The sequence below is a fragment of the Pseudoliparis swirei genome, chromosome 5, assembly GCF_029220125.1.
Source record: "Pseudoliparis swirei isolate HS2019 ecotype Mariana Trench chromosome 5, NWPU_hadal_v1, whole genome shotgun sequence".
In the NCBI taxonomy this organism is placed as follows: domain Eukaryota; kingdom Metazoa; phylum Chordata; class Actinopteri; order Perciformes; family Liparidae; genus Pseudoliparis; species Pseudoliparis swirei.
In genome coordinates this window covers 1752683-1771681 of record NC_079392.1, presented here as the reverse complement: position 1 = coordinate 1771681, position 18999 = coordinate 1752683, and the positions used below count along the sequence as shown (strand labels likewise).

General features: G+C 43.8%; 1 protein-coding gene across 2 annotated transcripts; it reads right to left on the bottom strand.

The window, feature by feature from the left end:
• Positions 1-530: 530 nt before the first annotated feature.
• Positions 531-18747, bottom strand: LOC130194061 (tyrosine-protein kinase ZAP-70). 2 transcript variants are annotated; one of them, XM_056414943.1, is made up of 13 exons: positions 18556-18747; positions 11370-11797; positions 9844-10004; positions 9605-9743; positions 7822-7903; positions 7667-7689; positions 7556-7589; positions 6826-6988; positions 6524-6730; positions 5534-5726; positions 2113-2253; positions 1922-2034; positions 531-1056 (listed from the first exon to the last, which is right to left on the bottom strand). In XM_056414943.1, exons 2-13 carry the CDS (start codon positions 11772-11774, stop codon positions 948-950), a joined length of 1770 nt encoding a protein of 589 aa, XP_056270918.1. In that variant the 5' UTR covers positions 11775-11797; positions 18556-18747; the 3' UTR covers positions 531-947. The 2 variants fall into 2 exon arrangements, with proteins under 2 accessions (XP_056270918.1, XP_056270916.1); XM_056414941.1 differs by lacking the exon at positions 18556-18747 and having other exon boundaries at positions 11370-11997.
• Positions 18748-18999: the final 252 nt, after the last annotated feature.

Sequence of the window (18999 nt, the reverse complement as noted above, 5' to 3'; positions counted from 1 at the left end):
TGGTGATCCATTTGAATGTCTGATGTTTTACTCTGTAAAAACCTTACGCCGTTATTTTTGACTAATCCATCAACTTCCGGGTTCCTCGTGCCCTTCAGTTGCTGCCCGGCAACTCACGAGCACTTCCTCTGAACAGCACGTGACTGTAAGTTGATGGGAGTCTGTCTTTAAAGTCCTGTATATTATTTAAAATTAATATGTAATAAATATATTGTACACATATTTATTAATATATATGAATATGTAAAACAAATATTTCAAAAATATTTATTAATATATGAATATGTAATACAAATATTTCAAAAATATGTATTGATATATATTAATATGTAATACAAATATAACAAAATATATTTAATTACATATTGCCCTTTTTATTCTTTACTGATTGTACTTTGTATTCTTTACTGGTCCTACACAAAAACATGTATATTTATTTCTTCTTGAAATGTAGAAACGTTTCTTTCACCAAATCGTATCTTTGATCACTGACTTCACAAGGAATGTTAAAAGAAAATCAATAAAGTGTCGACAGGTCCATCAGTTTATTTCTACTTATATTTGGTTTGGCCTAAAAAAAGAAAAACACTTTTACATGATCCAGATACTCCAATTACAGGGAGGATGACTCTAAATATTCAAACCATGATAGATAGAGAGAGAGAGAGAGAGAGAGATAGATAGAGATAGAGATAGATAGATAGATAGATAGATAGATAGATAGATAGATTGATGGATAGATGGATAGATGAATGGATGGATGGATGGATGGATAGAGACAGACAGACAGACAGATCTAGATGTTCCTCCCATGCAGACAGACTTCATTCCGGTTCTCAGATCTCCTTCAGGTCGTTTCCCTGCAGCAGAACTCGGAGCTCATGAGGAGCTCTTTGTTCCGGCGCCGGCTGAAAGACGCTTTGTGCAGCAGACAGAATGATCCTTGTCTACTGCGGGGACTCCCCGGCTCCCTCGGGCTCGGCCCGGCTGGACATGGAGTAGTAGTGAGACCTCATGGCCTCCTCCACCGTCCTGAAGTCAGGACGCTCGTCGTGCCTGGCGAGGGAGGAGGAGCAGAGCGGCGGTGGAAGGTCACGGCGAGAGGAAGGCGATCCCAACGAGTCTGAGGGAACCTCAAACGTAACTTATCAACACGCTCTTTGGTCTTTACTTCTGTTTCTCTGACCGAGGAAAACAATGTTCTCCATACACACAGAACCATGAAGGAACCCTCTGGAACTGGTTCTTCAGAGTCACGCCATAGAAGAACCATTTCTGGTTCTACTTAGAACATTTGAAACCAGGATTCTCTAAAGAACCATGGATTTTAAAAGGCTTTGTGGTTCTACGAAGAACCATCACCTACTGAAGAACCATCACCTACTGAAGAAGAACCATTTTTTTCTTCTTTGAAGAACTCTTTAAGGAAATGGTTCTTTAAAGAACCCTGGTTTAAAAGGTTCTTTGTGGAACAAGATATGGTGCCTTAAAGAACCATTTGTTGAAGGTTCTTTGAGACAACTTCATAGGATCTTTGAAGAACTCTTTTTCAGAAAATGGTTCCTTGAAGAACCCTGGTGTGAAAGGTTCTTTGTGGAACCAGATATGGTGCCTTAAAGAATCTTGTGTTGAAGTTTTTTGAGACACCTTTATAGGTTCTTTGAAGAACTCTTTCAGGAAAAGGTTAGAAATGGTTCTTCTTCAGTCTGAAGAACCCTTGTCGGTTCCAGATGCCACCTTCATGGTTCTGTGTGCATATATTGACTTTTTAAACATTCCTTCCTCTGAGGGACTTTAAACGTACACTTTGTAAAACATTACATAATACCTGTTTCCATGAGTGTGTGTGTGTGATGCTTTATTGTGTGTTGTATTTGTCTTGCCAGCGGCGCGTGGCGCCAGCCAGCCGGTCGGTTCCTACTTGTACGTCCAGCACTCCCTCATCACGCCGTACGTCGTCTCCGGGCACGCCGCCGGCCGCTCCATGCGGCTGCCGCCCTCGATGAAGCGCATCACCTCCGGTCCTTTCATTTTCTAGACACAACCACGTCCGTCATTGAAGCCGGCGAGCGCGGCCGACGGAGGCCTTGGCTGCAGGACGCCGTGGCTCACCTTGTAGGGTTTCCCCCCGTAGGTGAAGGCCTCCCACAGGGTCACGCCGAAGCTCCACACGTCACTCTTACTGGAGAACTTGTGGAAGTTGATGCATTCCGGCGCGTACCACTTCAGAGGCCATTTACCGGCGGTGCGAGCCTGGAGGACACAACGCGACAGGAAGCAACACGGCAGCTTCAGAGGTCACGACCTCAGCAGCATGTGTTTGAGGGGGCGGGGCCAGGGGGTGAGGATGGGCGGAGGAGGCCGCCACATTGGTTCAAGGGCATTTTTTTATGCAATTATTGAGTTATTAGTTGTAACATTAAATAATCTATCAATTAACGATACATATTGTAACCACTCCATATAAGATTATTTTATATTTGACTAACATATTAATGTACAACTATGAACAAGTTCTATATTTATCTATAAATCCAGACAAACTAAAACTCCCTTAAAAAAATAAAAAAGAGAGCAGGCCTATATTATTTAAATTAATGCTGAGTGTTAATTCATATACATGTCAGGTTTATATTTGGGGTTTGCAACGGGAACATTTCTCAAACAATGAAAGTATTTTTGAATTATACAACATGTTCAGTCGCATATCATTCCCTCGGAGTCTGGAATCCCTGGAACTTTCTAGATCGTGATCCAGACTCCGAATTATTCATACATTCTGTCATATTCATTGACTGTGTTGTAAGCCTGTAACTCTGGTCACGTGACATCTATTGTTCATCTGGTCTCATGACATCTATTGTTCATCTGGTCACATGACATCTATTGTTCACCTGGTCACATGACATCTATTGTTCATCTGGTCTCATGACATCTATTGTTCATCTGGTCACGTGACATCTATTGTTCACCTGGTCACATGACATATATTGTTCATCTGGTCACATGACATCTATTGTTCATCTGGTCACATGACATCTATTGTTCACCTGGTCACATGACATCTATTGTTCATCTGGTCACATGACATCTATTGTTCACCTGGTCACATGACATCTATTGTCCATCTGGTCTCATGACATCTATTGTTCATCTAGTCACATGACATCTATTGTTCACCTGGTCTCATGACATCTATTGTTCATCTGGTCACATGACCTCTATTGTTCATCTGGTCACATGACATCTATTGTTCACCTGGTCACATGACATCTATTGTTCATCTGGTCACATGACATCTATTGTTCATCTGGTCTCATGACATCTATTGTTCATCTGGTCACATGACATCTATTGTTCATCTGGTCACATGACATCTATTGTTCATCTGGTCACATGACATCTATTGTTCATCTGGTCACATGACATCTATTGTTCATCTGGTCACATGACATCTATTGTTCATCTGGTCACATGACATCTATTGTTCATCTGGTCACATGACATCTATTGTTCATCTGGTCTCATGACATCTATTGTTCATCTGGTCACATGACATCTATTGTTCATCTGGTCTCATGACATCTATTGTTCATCTGGTCACATGACATCTATTGTTCATCTGGTCACATGACATCTATTGTTCATCTGGTCTCATGACATCTATTGTTCATCTGGTCACATGACATCTATTGTTCATCTGGTCACATGACATCTATTGTTCATCTGGTCACATGACATCTATTGTTCATCTGGTCACATGACATCTATTGTTCATCTGGTCTCATGACATCTATTGTTCATCTGGTCACATGACATCTATTGTTCATCTGGTCACATGACATCTATTGTTCATCTGGTCACATGACATCTATTGTTCATCTGGTCACGTGACATCTATTGTTCATCTGGTCACATGACATCTATTGTTCATCTGGTCACATGACATCTATTGTTCATCTGGTCACATGACATCTATTGTTCATCTGGTCACATGACATCTATTGTTCATCTGGTCACATGACATCTATTGTTCATCTGGTCACATGACATCTATTGTTCATCTGGTCACGTGACATCTATTGTTCATCTGGTCACATGACATCTATTGTTCATCTGGTCACATGACATCTATTGTTCATCTGGTCACATGACATCTATTGTTCATCTGGTCACATGACATCTATTGTTCATCTGGTCACGTGACATCTATTGTTCATCTGGTCACATGACATCTATTGTTCATCTGGTCACATGACATCTATTGTTCATCTGGTCACATGACATCTATTGTTCATCTGGTCACATGACATCTATTGTTCATCTGGTCACATGACATCTATTGTTCATCTGGTCACGTGACATCTATTGTTCATCTGGTCACATGACATCTATTGTTCATCTGGTCACATGACATCTATTGTTCATCTGGTCACGTGACATCTATTGTTCATCTGGTCACGTGACATCTATTGTTCATCTGGTCACATGACATCGATTGTTCATCTGGTCACATCACATCTATTGTTCATCTAGTCACATGACATCTATTGTTCATCTGGTCACATGACATCTATTGTTCATCTGGTCACGTGACATCTATTGTTCACCTGGTCACATGACATCTATTGTTCATCTAGTCACATGACATCTATTGTTCATCTAGTCACATGACATCTATTGTTCATCTGGTCACATGACATCTATTGTTCATCTGGTCACGTGACATCGATTGTTCATCTGGTCACATGACATCTATTGTTCATCTAGTCACATGACATCTATTGTTCATCTGGTCACATGACATCTATTGTTCACCTGGTCACATGACATCTATTGTTCATCTGGTCACATGACATCTATTGTTCATCTGGTCACATGACATCTATTGTTCATCTGGTCACGTGACATCTATTGTTCATCTGGTCACATGACATCTATTGTTCATCTGGTCACATGACATCTATTGTTCATCTGGTCACATGACATCTATTGTTCATCTGGTCACGTGACATCTATTGTTCATCTGGTCACGTGACATCTATTGTTCATCTGGTCACATGACATCTATTGTTCATCTAGTCACATGACATCTATTGTTCATCTGGTCACATGACATCTATTGTTCATCTGGTCACATGACATCTATTGATCATCTGGTCACATGACATCTATTGTTCATCTGGTCACATGACATCTATTGTTCATCTGGTCACGTGACATCTATTGTTCACCTGGTCACATGACATCTATTGTTCATCTAGTCACATGACATCTATTGTTCATCTAGTCACATTACATCTATTGTTCATCTGGTCACGTGACATCTATTGTTCATCTGGTCACGTGACATCGATTGTTCATCTGGTCACATGACATCTATTGTTCATCTAGTCACATGACATCTATTGTTCATCTGGTCACATGACATCTATTGTTCATCTGGTCACATGACATCTATTGTTCATCTGGTCACATGACATCTATTGTTGACATCTAATATAGCAATTAATTGAAGATATGCTTGACATACCTTGTAATAGTTGTCGTCGACCCCGAGGGCCTTGGAGAGCCCAAAGTCACTGATTTTGGCAAACTGTTTTTTGACCAGCAGAACGTTACGAGCCGCCAGGTCTCTGTGCACAAAGTTCTTCTCCTCCAGATACTTCATGCCCATCGACACCTGGTGCATCAGGCCCATGATGTTCTCCACGGTGACGGTGTCCCTGGTGGGTCAGAAATACAGTGACGTGTCCCTGGTGGGTCAAACACAGTGACGTGTCCCTGGTGGGTCAGAAATACAGTGACGTGTCCCTGGTGGGTCAAACACAGTGACGTGTCCCTGGTGGGTCAAACACAGTGACGTGTCCCTGGTGGGTCAGAAATACAGTGACGTGTCCCTGGTGGGTCAAACACAGTGACGTGTCCCTGGTGGGTCAAACACAGTGACGTGTCCCTGGTGGGTCAGAAACACAGTGACGTGTCCCTGGTGGGTCAAACACAGTGACGTATCCCTGGTGGGTCAAACACAGTGACGTGTCCCTGGTGGGTCAGAAATACAGTGACGTGTCCCTGGTGGGTCAGAAACACAGTGACGTGTCCCTGGTGGGTCAAACACAGTGACGTGTCCCTGGTGGGTCAAACACAGTGACGTGTTCCTGGTGGGTCAAACACAGTGATGTGTCCCTGGTGGGTCAGAAACACAGTGACGTGTTCCTGGTGGGTCAAACACAGTGACGTGTCCCTGGTGGGTCAGAAATACAGTGACGTGTCCCTGGTGGGTCAGAAACACAGTGACGTGTCCCTGGTGGGTCAGAAACACAGTGACGTGTCCCTGGTGGGTCAGACACAGTGACGTGTCCCTGGTGGGTCAGACACAGTGACGTGTCCCTGGTGGGTCAAACACAGTGACGTGTCCCTGGTGGGTCAGACACAGTGACGTGTCCCTGGTGGGTCAGACACAGTGACGTGTCCCTGGTGGGTCAAACACAGTGACGGTGTTTGTGATGAAAGTGTAACTGACTTGTTGGAGGACAGGTACTTGTTGAGCGGCCCGGCGGCGGCCATCTCCATGACCAGCATGAGGCTCTCGGCGTGGCACAGGCCCAGCATGCGCACGATGAAGGGGTTGCTCAGCTGGTGCATGATCTCCGCCTCCCTCAGCATCTCCTCCCTCACCAGCGTCTCGTTGTCGTTCTTCAGGACTTTGACGGCCACGTCGATCTGGCCCCTGAGAGGAGGGAGGAACACAGAACGATAGTTTTAGGTCGAACGTCTGGCGTCTGGAGGCCAGACTTGATGTTCTGGAGACGGTCCGGTCCTCACGACTCGGTCATCAGGACTCCTTTCTTGACGCAGCCAAAGTTCCCGGAGCCGAGCTCCACCTCGTCGATGAGCAGCCGGCTCCTCTGGATGTGGAACCTCCTCCCTTCGCTGGGGTTGTGGTACGGGTTGAACCCGTCGCAGTCCATGGGCAGAAGCTCGCGCTCTGCAGGAGACATGGAGGACGGCTGTGAAAACGCTGACGAGCATCGAGGTGCAAACACAACAAACACAGATGTTTCTGTCTCTGCTGTTAAACAAAGGGAGAAACACTCCAGTGATAGTGTGTACTTGTGTAAAGTACTTACAGTTTTCAGGTACGTGTACTTTGCTTCAGGATTTACTTTTGACGTTACTGAATACTTTACTTATACTTTTCTTAATTCATGAATCTGCATTGTTACAAACCATAAATAACAATATATAATATGTTATACTTTATAATGTTGTTGTGTTATTATACTATAATATAATTTACTTTTGACACAGTTTGAACTTCTTCAAACTTTTGTACTTTTTACTTAAGTGAGATTTTAAATGAAAGTCTTCTCCTTTGAGTATTTTGAAATTGCCATATTACTAACTTTAGTAAAGTAAAGTAATCTGAATATTTCCTACCCCGAACCCACCGATTGTATAATTTAGTGTTTTGCTGTTTTTATGTAGCCTACTTTCTTCTTCCGTTTAGGTCAATCTGTGTGTGTGTGTGTCTGCCTGCACTTCAGGGTCTGACCTTGAGGGGGCGCTGTGTATCCATTGGTCCGCCTCTGAAACAGAAACGTTCAAATGAATCTCAGAGAAAGAAAGAGTCCCTTCAACAGAGCAGGATGTCGTCAGTACTCACAGGTCCAGGAAGGCTGGGTGTCTCTGAAAGATCAGAACATCGGACTTTAACAAACTATTCCAGTCGGAGGTGTTAAGACCATTTTGAATGTTTCAAAGAAAACAGGAAACTCATATGTGAGTGAATAATGTAGAGAGAAACAAGAGGTTCAGTACTTGCAGCAGCTTTCCCGTTAACACAAGCCTCTCCGAGATGAGTCACCAGGCCGTCAGCTTTCATCTTCAGGTACTCCACCAGCTGGAGAGATGGACATAAAAACACGTGTTAGGGCAAAGAAGAGAGATAGAGCACTTTATTAATCCACATGGGGGACTCGTATGCCACCAACAAGTCATACAGACAAGAAGCAGACACAACAGACAAGAAACACACCCACGAACAAACCTGAGTCTCTCAGAAGGCCTTCTCAGTCGTTCAGTGGAACACCGAGGCATCCTAAGTCTCTCTAAAGACGCTCAGTGGAACACCGAGGCCTCCTAAGTCACTCTAAAGTCGCTCAGTGGAACACCGAGGCATCCTAAGTCTCTCTAAAGTCGCTCAGTGGAACACCGAGGCCTCCTAAGTCCCTCTAAAGTCGCTCAGTGGAACACAGAGGCCTCCTAAGTCTCTCTAAAGTCGCTCAGTGGAACAACGAGGCCTCCTAAGTCCCTCTAAAGTCGCTCAGTGGAACACAGAGGCCTCCTAAGTCTCTCTAAAGTCGCTCAGTGGAACACCGAGGCCTCCTAAGTCTCTCTAAAGACGCTCAGTGGAACAACGAGGCATCCTAAGTCTCTCTAAAGTCGCTCAGTGGAACAACGAGGCCTCCTAAGTCTCTCTAAAGTCGCTCAGTGGAACACCGAGGCCTCCTAAGTCTCTCTAAAGACGCTCAGTGGAACAACGAGGCCTCCTAAGTCTCTCTAAAGTCGCTCAGTGGAACACCGAGGCCTCCTAAGTCTCTCTAAAGTCGTTCAGTGGAACACCGAGGCATCCTAAGTCTCTCTAAAGACGCTCAGTGGAACACCGAGGCCTCCTAAGTCACTCTAAAGACGCTCAGTGGAACAACGAGGCCTCCTAAGTCTCTCTAAAGTCGCTCAGTGGAACACCGAGGCCTCCTAAGTCCCTCTAAAGTCGCTCAGTGGAACACAGAGGCCTCCTAAGTCTCTCTAAAGTCGCTCAGTGGAACAACGAGGCCTCCTAAGTCCCTCTAAAGTCGCTCAGTGGAACACAGAGGCCTCCTAAGTCTCTCTAAAGTCGCTCAGTAGAACACCGAGGCATCCTAAGTCTCTAAAGACGCTCAGTGGAACAACGAGGCCTCCTAAGTCTCTCTAAAGTCGCTCAGTGGAACACCGAGGCCTCCTAAGTCTCTCTAAAGACGCTCAGTGGAACAACGAGGCCTCCTAAGTCTCTCTAAAGTCGCTCAGTGGAACACCGAGGCCTCCTAAGTCTCTCTAAAGTCGCTCAGTGGAACACCGAGGCATCCTAAGTCTCTCTAAAGTCGCTCAGTGGAACAACGAGGCCTCCTAAGTCTCTCTAAAGTCGCTCAGTGGAACACCGAGGCCTCCTAAGTCTCTCTAAAGACGCTCAGTGGAACAACGAGGCCTCCTAAGTCTCTCTAAAGTCGCTCAGTGGAACACCGAGGCCTCCTAAGTCTCTCTAAAGTCGCTCAGTGGAACACCGAGGCATCCTAAGTCTCTCTAAAGTCGCTCAGTGGAACAACGAGGCCTCCTAAGTCTCTCTAAAGTCGCTCAGTGGAACACCGAGGCATCCTAAGTCTCTAAAGACCTTCTCAGTCGCTCAGTGGAACACCGAGGCCTCCTAAGTCTCACTGAATGAGCTCATGAAAAACACAGTGTAGTGGATGTGCCTCAAAAGAAACTCTTGTTTTAAGGCCATCCTTCAACTTCAACGTAACCACGAGATAACGCGAGAAGAGAAGGAGCTCGATGGCGGAGGGCCGACCTGCCAGATGGTGTCAAACTTGGTTCCCTCCGGCATCGAGTGTTTCCCCGACTTGTCCAGGAGGATTTGGTAGTGGTACACGGTCTTCCCGTACACCATGGAGAGAGCGAAGCTACCCGACTCCTGTCTGTCTCTCACTCTGAGGAACAACAACAACAAAACAGAGTTGCTTTAAAAATAAAAAAACATTGACCTTTGAACTTTCCCATCCAAAACACACGTCACCTCGAGCCACTTACAGGAACTTTCCGTCCGGCTGCGCTCCGGAGTGAAGCCGGCGTACCGCTTCCTGCCGGGCGACTCGGCCGTGGTACCAGGGCATCTTCTCGTGGGCCGTGGTGGCGATCAGCTTCTCGAGCTGAGGAGCCTGGCTGATGATGGCCTGCTCCATGGCTTCTCCCTGAGCAGCTCATGAGGAACCAGACAGATCACAATAAAGTAATAAATTAAATACATATAAATAATAACACACATTTAAAATATATATATTTTTGCATGGTTCAAGATCCAAAGATGCACAAATGCATTCAGCAAAGTCTGTAAGAGTGTACTACAGAGAGCACTACGGGGTCGTACTACAGAGGGCACTACGGGGTCGTACACTACGGGGTCGTACTACAGAGGGCACTACGGGGTCGTACACTACGGGGTCGTACTACAGAGGGCACTACGGGGTCGTACACTACGGGGTCGTACTACAGAGGGCACTACGGGGTCGTACACTACGGGGTCGTACTACAGAGGGCACTACGGGGTCGTACTACAGAGAGCACTACGGGGTCGTACACTACGGGGTCGTACTACAGAGGGCACTACGGGGTCGTACACTACGGGGTCGTACTACAGAGAGCACTACGGGGTCGTACACTACGGGGTCGTACTACAGAGAGCACTACGGGGTCGTACTACAGAGGGCACTACGGGGTCGTACACTACGGGGTCGTACACTACGGGGTCGTACTACAGAGGGCACTACGGGGTCGTACACTACGGGGTCGTACTACAGAGGGCACTACGGGGTCGTACACTACGGGGTCGTACTACAGAGGGCACTACGGGGTCGTACTACAGAGGGCACTACGGGGTCGTACTACAGAGAGCACTACGGGGTCGTACACTACGGTGTCGTACTACAGAGGGCACTACGGGGTCGTACACTACGGGGTCGTACTACAGAGGGCACTACGGGGTCGTACACTACGGTGTCGTACACTACGGGTCGTACTACAGAGGGCACTACGGGTCGTACACTACGGGTCGTACTACAGAGGGCACTACGGGTCGTACACTCACGGGTCGTACACTACGGGGTCGTACTACAGAGGGCACTACGGGGTCGTACACTACGGGGTTGTACTACAGAGGGCACTACGGGGTCGTACTACAGAGGGCACTACGGGGTCGTACACTACGGGGTCGTACTACAGAGGGCACTACGGGGTCGTACTACAGAGGGCACTACGGGGTCGTACTACAGAGAGCACTACGGGGTCGTACACTACGGTGTCGTACACTACGGGGTCGTACTACAGAGGGCACTACGGGGTCGTACACTACGGGGTCGTACTACAGAGGGCACTACGGGGTCGTACACTACGGGGTCGTACACTACGGGGTCGTACTACAGAGGGCACTACGGGGTCGTACACTACGGGGTCGTACTACAGAGGGCACTACGGGGTCGTACACTACGGGGTCGTACTACAGAGGGCACTACGGGGTCGTACACTACGGGGTCGTACTACACAGAGCACTACGGCCTCACCTCCAGGTTCCAGGTCTGCTTCACGTACTCCCGCAGCATGTTGTCTCTCAGGCTGTCGAACACACCGGCGCGCACCGCGGCGTCCGGGGAGCGCCGGCAGGGTTTCCTCAGGGCGCCCGCCAGCCCGTCGGGGTCCCTGCCGTAGAACTCGCAGAGCTCCGCGGGGCCGCAGTGAGGCCTCCCCCCCGACAGGCAGTATGTCCCGTCGAGTCGCTTCTCCACGGGGTAGTGGTGGAACTGCAGGCTCCACACGGCGGACAGCACGTAGCCGCCCAGGCTGCGCAGGCAGCGCCGCAGCAGGAAGAGCCCGTCGGCCATGCCGGCCAGCTTCAGGTGCCGCTCGGCCTCCGCCCGGCTCACGCTGCCGTAGTAGAACGGAAGGTCGGCCGCCGGGTCGAGGGACATGGTGACGACCGGGGAGAGCAGAGCTGGAGGCGGAGACGGAGATAAAAAGGCAAAGCGTTGAGGCAACATTAAAAACGTTTTTAGGAACACGCTATTCCTGTGCCTACGGTCACAGCCTGTGACCTCTGACCTTTCAGCCTTTTAGCCTCGACCTCCCATGGATGTGTAGATGGTGGAAGTTAATTAGAGAGATAAATAAAGGAACAAGACATTTAAAAATTAATAGAAATAAATGTAAATGTAATTCTATCTATTTCTATACAAATAGAAAAAGAAAGATATATATATATATATATATATAGAAATAATTAGAAACCAAATTAAATGATTGAAAATTAATGAAAATATATGGAAATAAATAAATAAATATAAACGGAAATAAATCAATAAAATTACATTCATATTTAAATGTCATATTCTTTTTTATCTATGAAGAATATGCTATTTCAAAAGCATAATGGGACTCCTAGCCTTTCAGCATTTTAGCCCCAACCTCCCCTCCACTGTCTGCTCATTAAACACAATTTCTCATCTACTGAATTACTAATTAGGATCTTCATGGAAATACAGTTTGAGAACATGTACAACATTCAATGTGAAGAGTTTATCACCGGGAGCCTCCCCAGTCTTCTCCTCTTTCTCCTCGTGAGGCTCGTCAGCTCTACTCGGACTGTGAGGGCCTCAGACATCACGAGGATGTGTTAGCACGCGGCGGCGCTGCAGACGAACACGCCGGTGACAAGAAGCCACAACAGGAAGCTGCAGTCCGCCCTCGCGGCAGCTTCCTGCTCTTCTTCCGTTGAGCAGGTGTTGTTTTGGCTTCTAGAACGTTCCTCTGCTTCAGAGACGGTTGTACGCTTTCCTTTGTGATCGTCTCAATATGCAGACGCACGTCGATGGGGGTTTCTTTATGTTTTCTTCTTTATGGAAGTTAAAAAGTCTGAGATATTCCCTGTTTTGTTGAAATGATGAGTTATGGAAAAGATTAATCAACCATTTAACCCTTGTGTTGCCTTAGGGTCATTTTGACCCGACTCAATATTACACCCTCCCCCCGCCTTTGGGTCATTTTGACCCGATTCAATGTTTCACCCTCCTGTTACCTTTATATTTACTAACATATTTTACCCTTTGGGTTCAATTTGACGCCAGCAATTAAAACCTCCAGAAAATTATTAGAATTAATATTGTTTTCCAAGTTTAAGTGTGAGGCACTTTATGTTTGTTTGTTGACTACCGAAAGAACACCGACATTAAACATTGAATGGGGTCAAATTAATCCTAAGGCGGGGGGAGGGTGTAATATTGATTCGGGTCAAAATGACCCTAAGGCAACACAAGGGTTAACTATTTAACGTAACTCAAGGTTTTAAGTGTTTTAAGTTATTTTCATGAGTCACAGAAGCTCCCACCCACATTTAATCGACTAAACAATTTAAAGTTTTTTCTGAAAAAGTCAAATAACTTTTATATCTAACACTTCAATTTAAAGTCGTAGAAAGAAGAAAGAAACAAAGCGAGTCCAAACCTCAGCTTCCTGGCTACGGCGCGGCGTCGATGCCCACAGCCACAGTGGACCCCCACTGGATGCCACAAGACACACAGGGCCCCACAACAAAGACCTCCAGCCCCCACAACAAAGACCTCCAGGCCCCACAACAAAGACCTCCAGGCCGACCACGTGGACTCACCTGCAACCTTCTACGGACCAACTGGGACCTCATCCCCTTCTGGTTCATTAAAGATATTTCAGTAGAGTTCAATTTAGGTGACTCTTAATATATTATATATTTTTCTATTTTAGTCCATTTTCTTTATATTTCAATTTTGTTCTTATTTTTTTCCAATTTTTGTTTATTTATTTTTTATAAATATTTATTTAGATGTTTTTCTTGTTGTTTCTATTGGTTTCGATTTTTATTTTTTATTTTTTATATATATATATTTTCTTTGATGTCTTGTTTTGAATAAGAATGTCTTAATGTTTTTACCTGTTGCTGCTGCACTTCATTCACTTTCATAGACAATAAACTTCCTTAAAATACTTTGTTTAGGTTCTCGTTGTTGTTGTTGTTGTGTTACGGTTATATTTAGTTGTGCTTCCAAGATATTTACCGTTGTTTTATTGATTAGTTACAGACAATGTCATTACTAACATAACTTAATATTATTATTTTTATGATGTAATTAAGTCATTTATTAGACATTTAGCCAACATTTGGTTCCAACTTCTCATATGTGAGAATTTGAGAATTTTCATAACATCTAAAAAATCAATATATATAAGAAAAATTAAAAGAAGTATGAAGAAAATTTGAAAAAAAGTAGGAAAAAGATTTGAACTAAAATAGAAATAGAAACTAATAGAAACACCAAGAAACACATATAAATAAATAGAAATAAAAAACCTGTAAAAACTTTTTTGCTCGTGTTCTTTTCTAAATCTCCTTTCTACGGGCTTTTCTACTCGACTTGTTATGAACACAACACGAGGCGCGACACAGCGGCATCAGACCACAAAGGGTTGCGTCATCTTGTTTTCCGACTCAAAAGATGCTTTAAAATCACGGAACTGAGCGAAACGCGATGTAAAATGATCTTTATTGTGCATAAAAACAAACTTTTGCAAATAATGCGTTGCAGACGGCGACCCCGTGAGTCGTGGAAAAAGAAAAGTGAGTCGCTCTGTTTTCAACAAGCGGAGGACGAGTGACACGCCAACGTCGACGTGTTTGTTTTCCAGAGAGAAGACGAGGTGAACTCTTCCTCCGTGGTTCAGGTCATCGGAGACCCCTCACGTGGGATTTAATGTCATTAAATGCTAAACTAAAGTTAAATATATCAGTGTTTGCAGAGAAGTGAAAACTCCAAGTGAAGTCAAATAGTTATGTGATAAAGTCACTCAAGTCACTCGTAGAAATACATTGAAGTAAAGTCATAGCAACTAAATGTACTTAAAGTATAACCAGAGCTGCCAACTTTTCAAAAAACCTTGGAGTGAGATTTTGTCAGGGGTGACCAAAATGTTGCCGCGCACGCAGCCACACACGTTGGTGGCTCAAATATCAGGAAATTTGAATTAATGTGGCGTTGTACCCATGTTGTCCCCATGTTGTACCCATGTTGTACCCATGTTGTACCCATGTTGTACCCTGCATTCTGGCCTGGCAAAGGTCTTTTACGAGGCATCTTTGCTACCTTAAAGAATTTAAATGTTTTTTAAAAACTACTCTCATTTACAAAAACATGCCTAATTCTATTGCACAAATGTCCTGTCTTTATGTTAAATTCTTTATAATACATCTTACTTGTTCAATGTGCTGTTTGGAAAATTTTTGAGAGGGTCCTTTTCCTAGGCCTGCAAATAAAGTGATAAATGCTCTGTGGGCAGCCTTAATAAACAATGCGATGATGTTTTGAGCATGCAGGATACCAAGAGGTTAACAAGGTGCTCTCCTGCTGCTTGTTATGACAGCTGAGTTTACATCACCACACAAAATCACACGCACAAACACAACACATTATTTAAAAATGTAAAGTTTAAGAGAGTGAGAACTTAATTGAACCACATGTCATTAACAGGGCTCTTACGTTTTGAAGACAGGCAAGAGTGACATATCTATCCAGGATGCTTTATTTTCATTGGTTGCTGGATTAAATCTTACCCAGATACAACAGATACGTTTTTTTTCTGATTGGCTATTGTGTAGCCCATTTCTTTTTTTTGATGGCTGATAAGTGGCTCCTCACAGCAGAACTCCAGGGGAGCGCTTGATTCCTCCACGGTGAGGGCAGCGCGGCTCATGTTGGCGCGCTGCGGCACATTAAAACATTAAATAGCAGAGAGTTTTTTCAGCGTGAGAAATACGATGTGTGGCGGGAGTGCGTGACGTAAGACCGAAATGCGTGACTGTCACGCTCAATGCGTGACACTTGAGAGCCCTGCATTAACACACCGTAGTCTCTGCTCGTTGTGTCTGTTTGAAAATCTTCTTCTGTTGCTGACTCCGGGACTCTTTGGGGTAAATAGGATGTCTATGCAGCGAATAGGTTTATAGATGCGCTCCTTAGCGCCATCTATCGTCGCGGAGTTTGAAAAGAAACCAACGCGCCTCGGCCCAAAATCAGAATTTCTTTTGCCGTGAGAAATTGGTTGTGTGACGTGAGAGTGTGAAAACATGCAAAAGCGTGTGTCACACGGCGAAACCGTGAGAGTTGGTAGCTCTGGTATAACAAGACTATAACTTTACCTCCATGCTAGCAGCTCTGAGCAACTTCACCTAGCCAAATGCTAACATCGTCATGCTAGCATGTCAACACGTTTAGCAGCTATAATGTTTACCGTGTTCATTTCGTGTGTTTGATGACCATCATTTAGAGTTAAGGTTCATGAAAAACAAAACAATAGAATATTGGATGTTGCTCGCCAGATATATTTTTTAATTTTTCAACAATTTAATAAAACGGAGAAATGTGAATGTGTTAGCCAAAATGGTGGCCAAAATCTCCCATAGAGGCAGAAGTTTGGGCTCACGTAGAAATGTTCTTATTCTTCAAAGCACTGTTTTTGAAGATAACATTAAATGAATCATAATTCTCTCCATAGTTAATGTGGTAGTGACTATTCTCTGGTGTTAGTGAAGTCTCTCCAGAGGTGTGTAGAGACCCATCTCCAGTGTTCTAGTGGTACATTGTGTTATCGCCTTAGAAGACGAGCGGAGGGGTCGAAAACCCTTAAAACCCTTTTTCAGTGAGCGCAGCTGAAAACAGTTATGCTGCTGAGAGGAGCTATAAAACTGGCCTTCCTTTGAGCCACAAGAAGAACTACATTAATATTTACTATAAACATCATTATTTATAACCTCCTCGACGTCTTGACTAGATTTTATATTCATTTGATAAATAAAAGTGAGTTTTCATGGAAAACACCAAACTGTCAGGGTGACCCCAAACTTTTGAACCATAGTGTGTATTTCACTTCTGATAATTGGCCGGTGGTCCGATAGGAGACAGAGAGTCAGCGGGATTCATCACCATGGCAACCGCAGTGACGTCGCCCCTCAACGGAGCCTCGAGCGTGACCTCCGAGGTCAGACGCAGCCTCACAAACCCTCATGGAGAGGATCATCCGCCCCTCCAATTATAAATATTACATGACACGCTCCACGCTACAGGATCAAGTAGAGGTCATGGGATGACCTCTTTATGTAGGGGTCATGTGATGACCTCGTTATGTAGGGGTCATGTGATGACCTCGTTATGTCTGCTCGAGTAAAAACCCTCATTGGTGCAGACGTTTCATCTCTTTCTGCTCAGACGTGTAAATAACAACCATGAGGCGGTTTCATGAGCTTCTGGCCACTAACATCAGGTTTTATTTGAGGATGACGTGGTTCACATTGAATCAAGAGCAGTCCAGGGATTTGAGCTGTTAAAAGTAGTTTGAGTTCATGATTATTGGTGGTTGCGTTAGCTTGACGTTAGCTTGACGTTAGCTTGACCTCATGTTACTCAGCATCAGGATGATAAATCGACGTAACAAGAAGCTCGAAACGCTGCAAACTGAAGCAAAACTTCCTCATTTATGGAAACAAAGGCATTAAAATAAACTGTTTTTTTAAGTGTTCTTTTCCCACGATTCAGATTAAAATAATCCAGAACAAAATCTGCCTTTTTTTTTCAAATCGCACAACAACAAAAATACATTAAATATATTATCTGACATTCACGAGCACCAATTGTTCCACTTGTGTTCATCAAAGGCAAAACATAAGACAACATGCCGGCTGACATTATTATTATTATCATAATCTGAAGATTCATGTAAATTTCTAATGTTCTGGAAACTCTCACACTTTGTTAATAAAGCACTTTGTTGTGCATAAATCCTTCTTTTCCATTTTTTTGGAGATATACTTTATAGGGATTAAAAATACAAAGTAAAGTCAAAGGAGATCAAAGACCTCCTTCACATTTATGGGTTTCTATCTGAAAGTTTATTTATTTATTATATGTAATCTTAACTTTTGTAAACATCTATCCGGTGGAGCATACACACTTTTATTTTTGGTATTTAGTATTTTATTTCGGTTTTTGTTTTACAGTTTGACAAGAAAAAAAAAGTAAAAAAAGTAAGGAAGGAAAAAATAAATTAAAGCATGCATCAGATCGTAAGGAAGCATTAAATATAGAGTAAATGTTTAATCAGTCAAAAATAATATGAAGAATTATCTGAACGCACACTTTGACATTTTTACAGCTCAGGAAATACAAAATCACCCAATTTAAATAAAAAGGACGAATAAGAATATACATATCACAGATTAGTGAAATAAGAATATAAATATCACAGATTAATGAAATAAGAATATAGATATCACAGATTAGTGAAATAAGAATATACATATCAAAGATTAGTTAAATAAGAATATAAATATCACAGATTAGTGAACTAAGAATATAAATATCACAGATTAGTGAAATAAGAATATAGATATCATAGATTAGTGAAATAAGAATATAAATATCACAGATTAGTGAAATAAGAATATAAAAATCACAGATTACTGAAATAAGAATATAAATATCACAGATTAGTGTTTATGGACTCAGTTTTGATTAAATGTCTTAATTTTATAAAGCAGCAGCTTCTCTATCGTCTTTGTTTTCAACATGTACGTCTGTGTAACCCACCAACACACACACACACACACACACACATATATATATATGTATAAATATATATGTATAAATATAGAGATATAACAATAAAAGTACTCACAGTAGTTTCACTTCTCAGAGCGACGTCGTTACTTTAGAGACAAAAGAGAAATGTGATGATCAGACAGAGAGGAAGACGAAGAGGTTAGAGGAAACACACACACACACACCACACACACACACACAGGACGCACACACACACACACACACACACGTACACACAGATACACACACACACACACAGCGCGCACGCTCACACACAGACACACACGCATACACCTGGACTACCACCACAGTGTCAACGGCAGAGATGCGGTGAGAACCCCCCCCCCCCCCAATCCTAACCCCAATACCCCACAAACTCAAGACCCCCCCCCCCCTGCAGCTGCTTCCTTGGGGCCGTAGACCAGGCAGCCAATCAGCAGAGCTCTCTGAATCAAGTCCGACGGCGACAGGCGAGAGAAAACCGGACAGGAAAAAGTGCCCCTTCAAAATAAAAGCAGCG

What these genes read in the sequence shown, in the direction of transcription:
- LOC130194061 (XM_056414941.1), bottom strand. Translation starts at nt 11,843, where the DNA reads ATGTTGCCTCAACGCTTTGCCTTTTTATCTCCGTCTCCGCCTCCAGCT. An exon ending in CAGCCGGACGGAAAGTTCCT is followed by an intron (nt 9,744 to 9,843) that starts GTAAGTGGCTCG and finishes GTTGTTCCTCAG; the next exon opens with AGTGAGAGACAGACAGGAGT. An exon ending in CACCCAGCCTTCCTGGACCT is followed by an intron (nt 7,590 to 7,666) that starts GTGAGTACTGAC and finishes TTTCTGTTTCAG; the next exon opens with AGGCGGACCAATGGATACAC.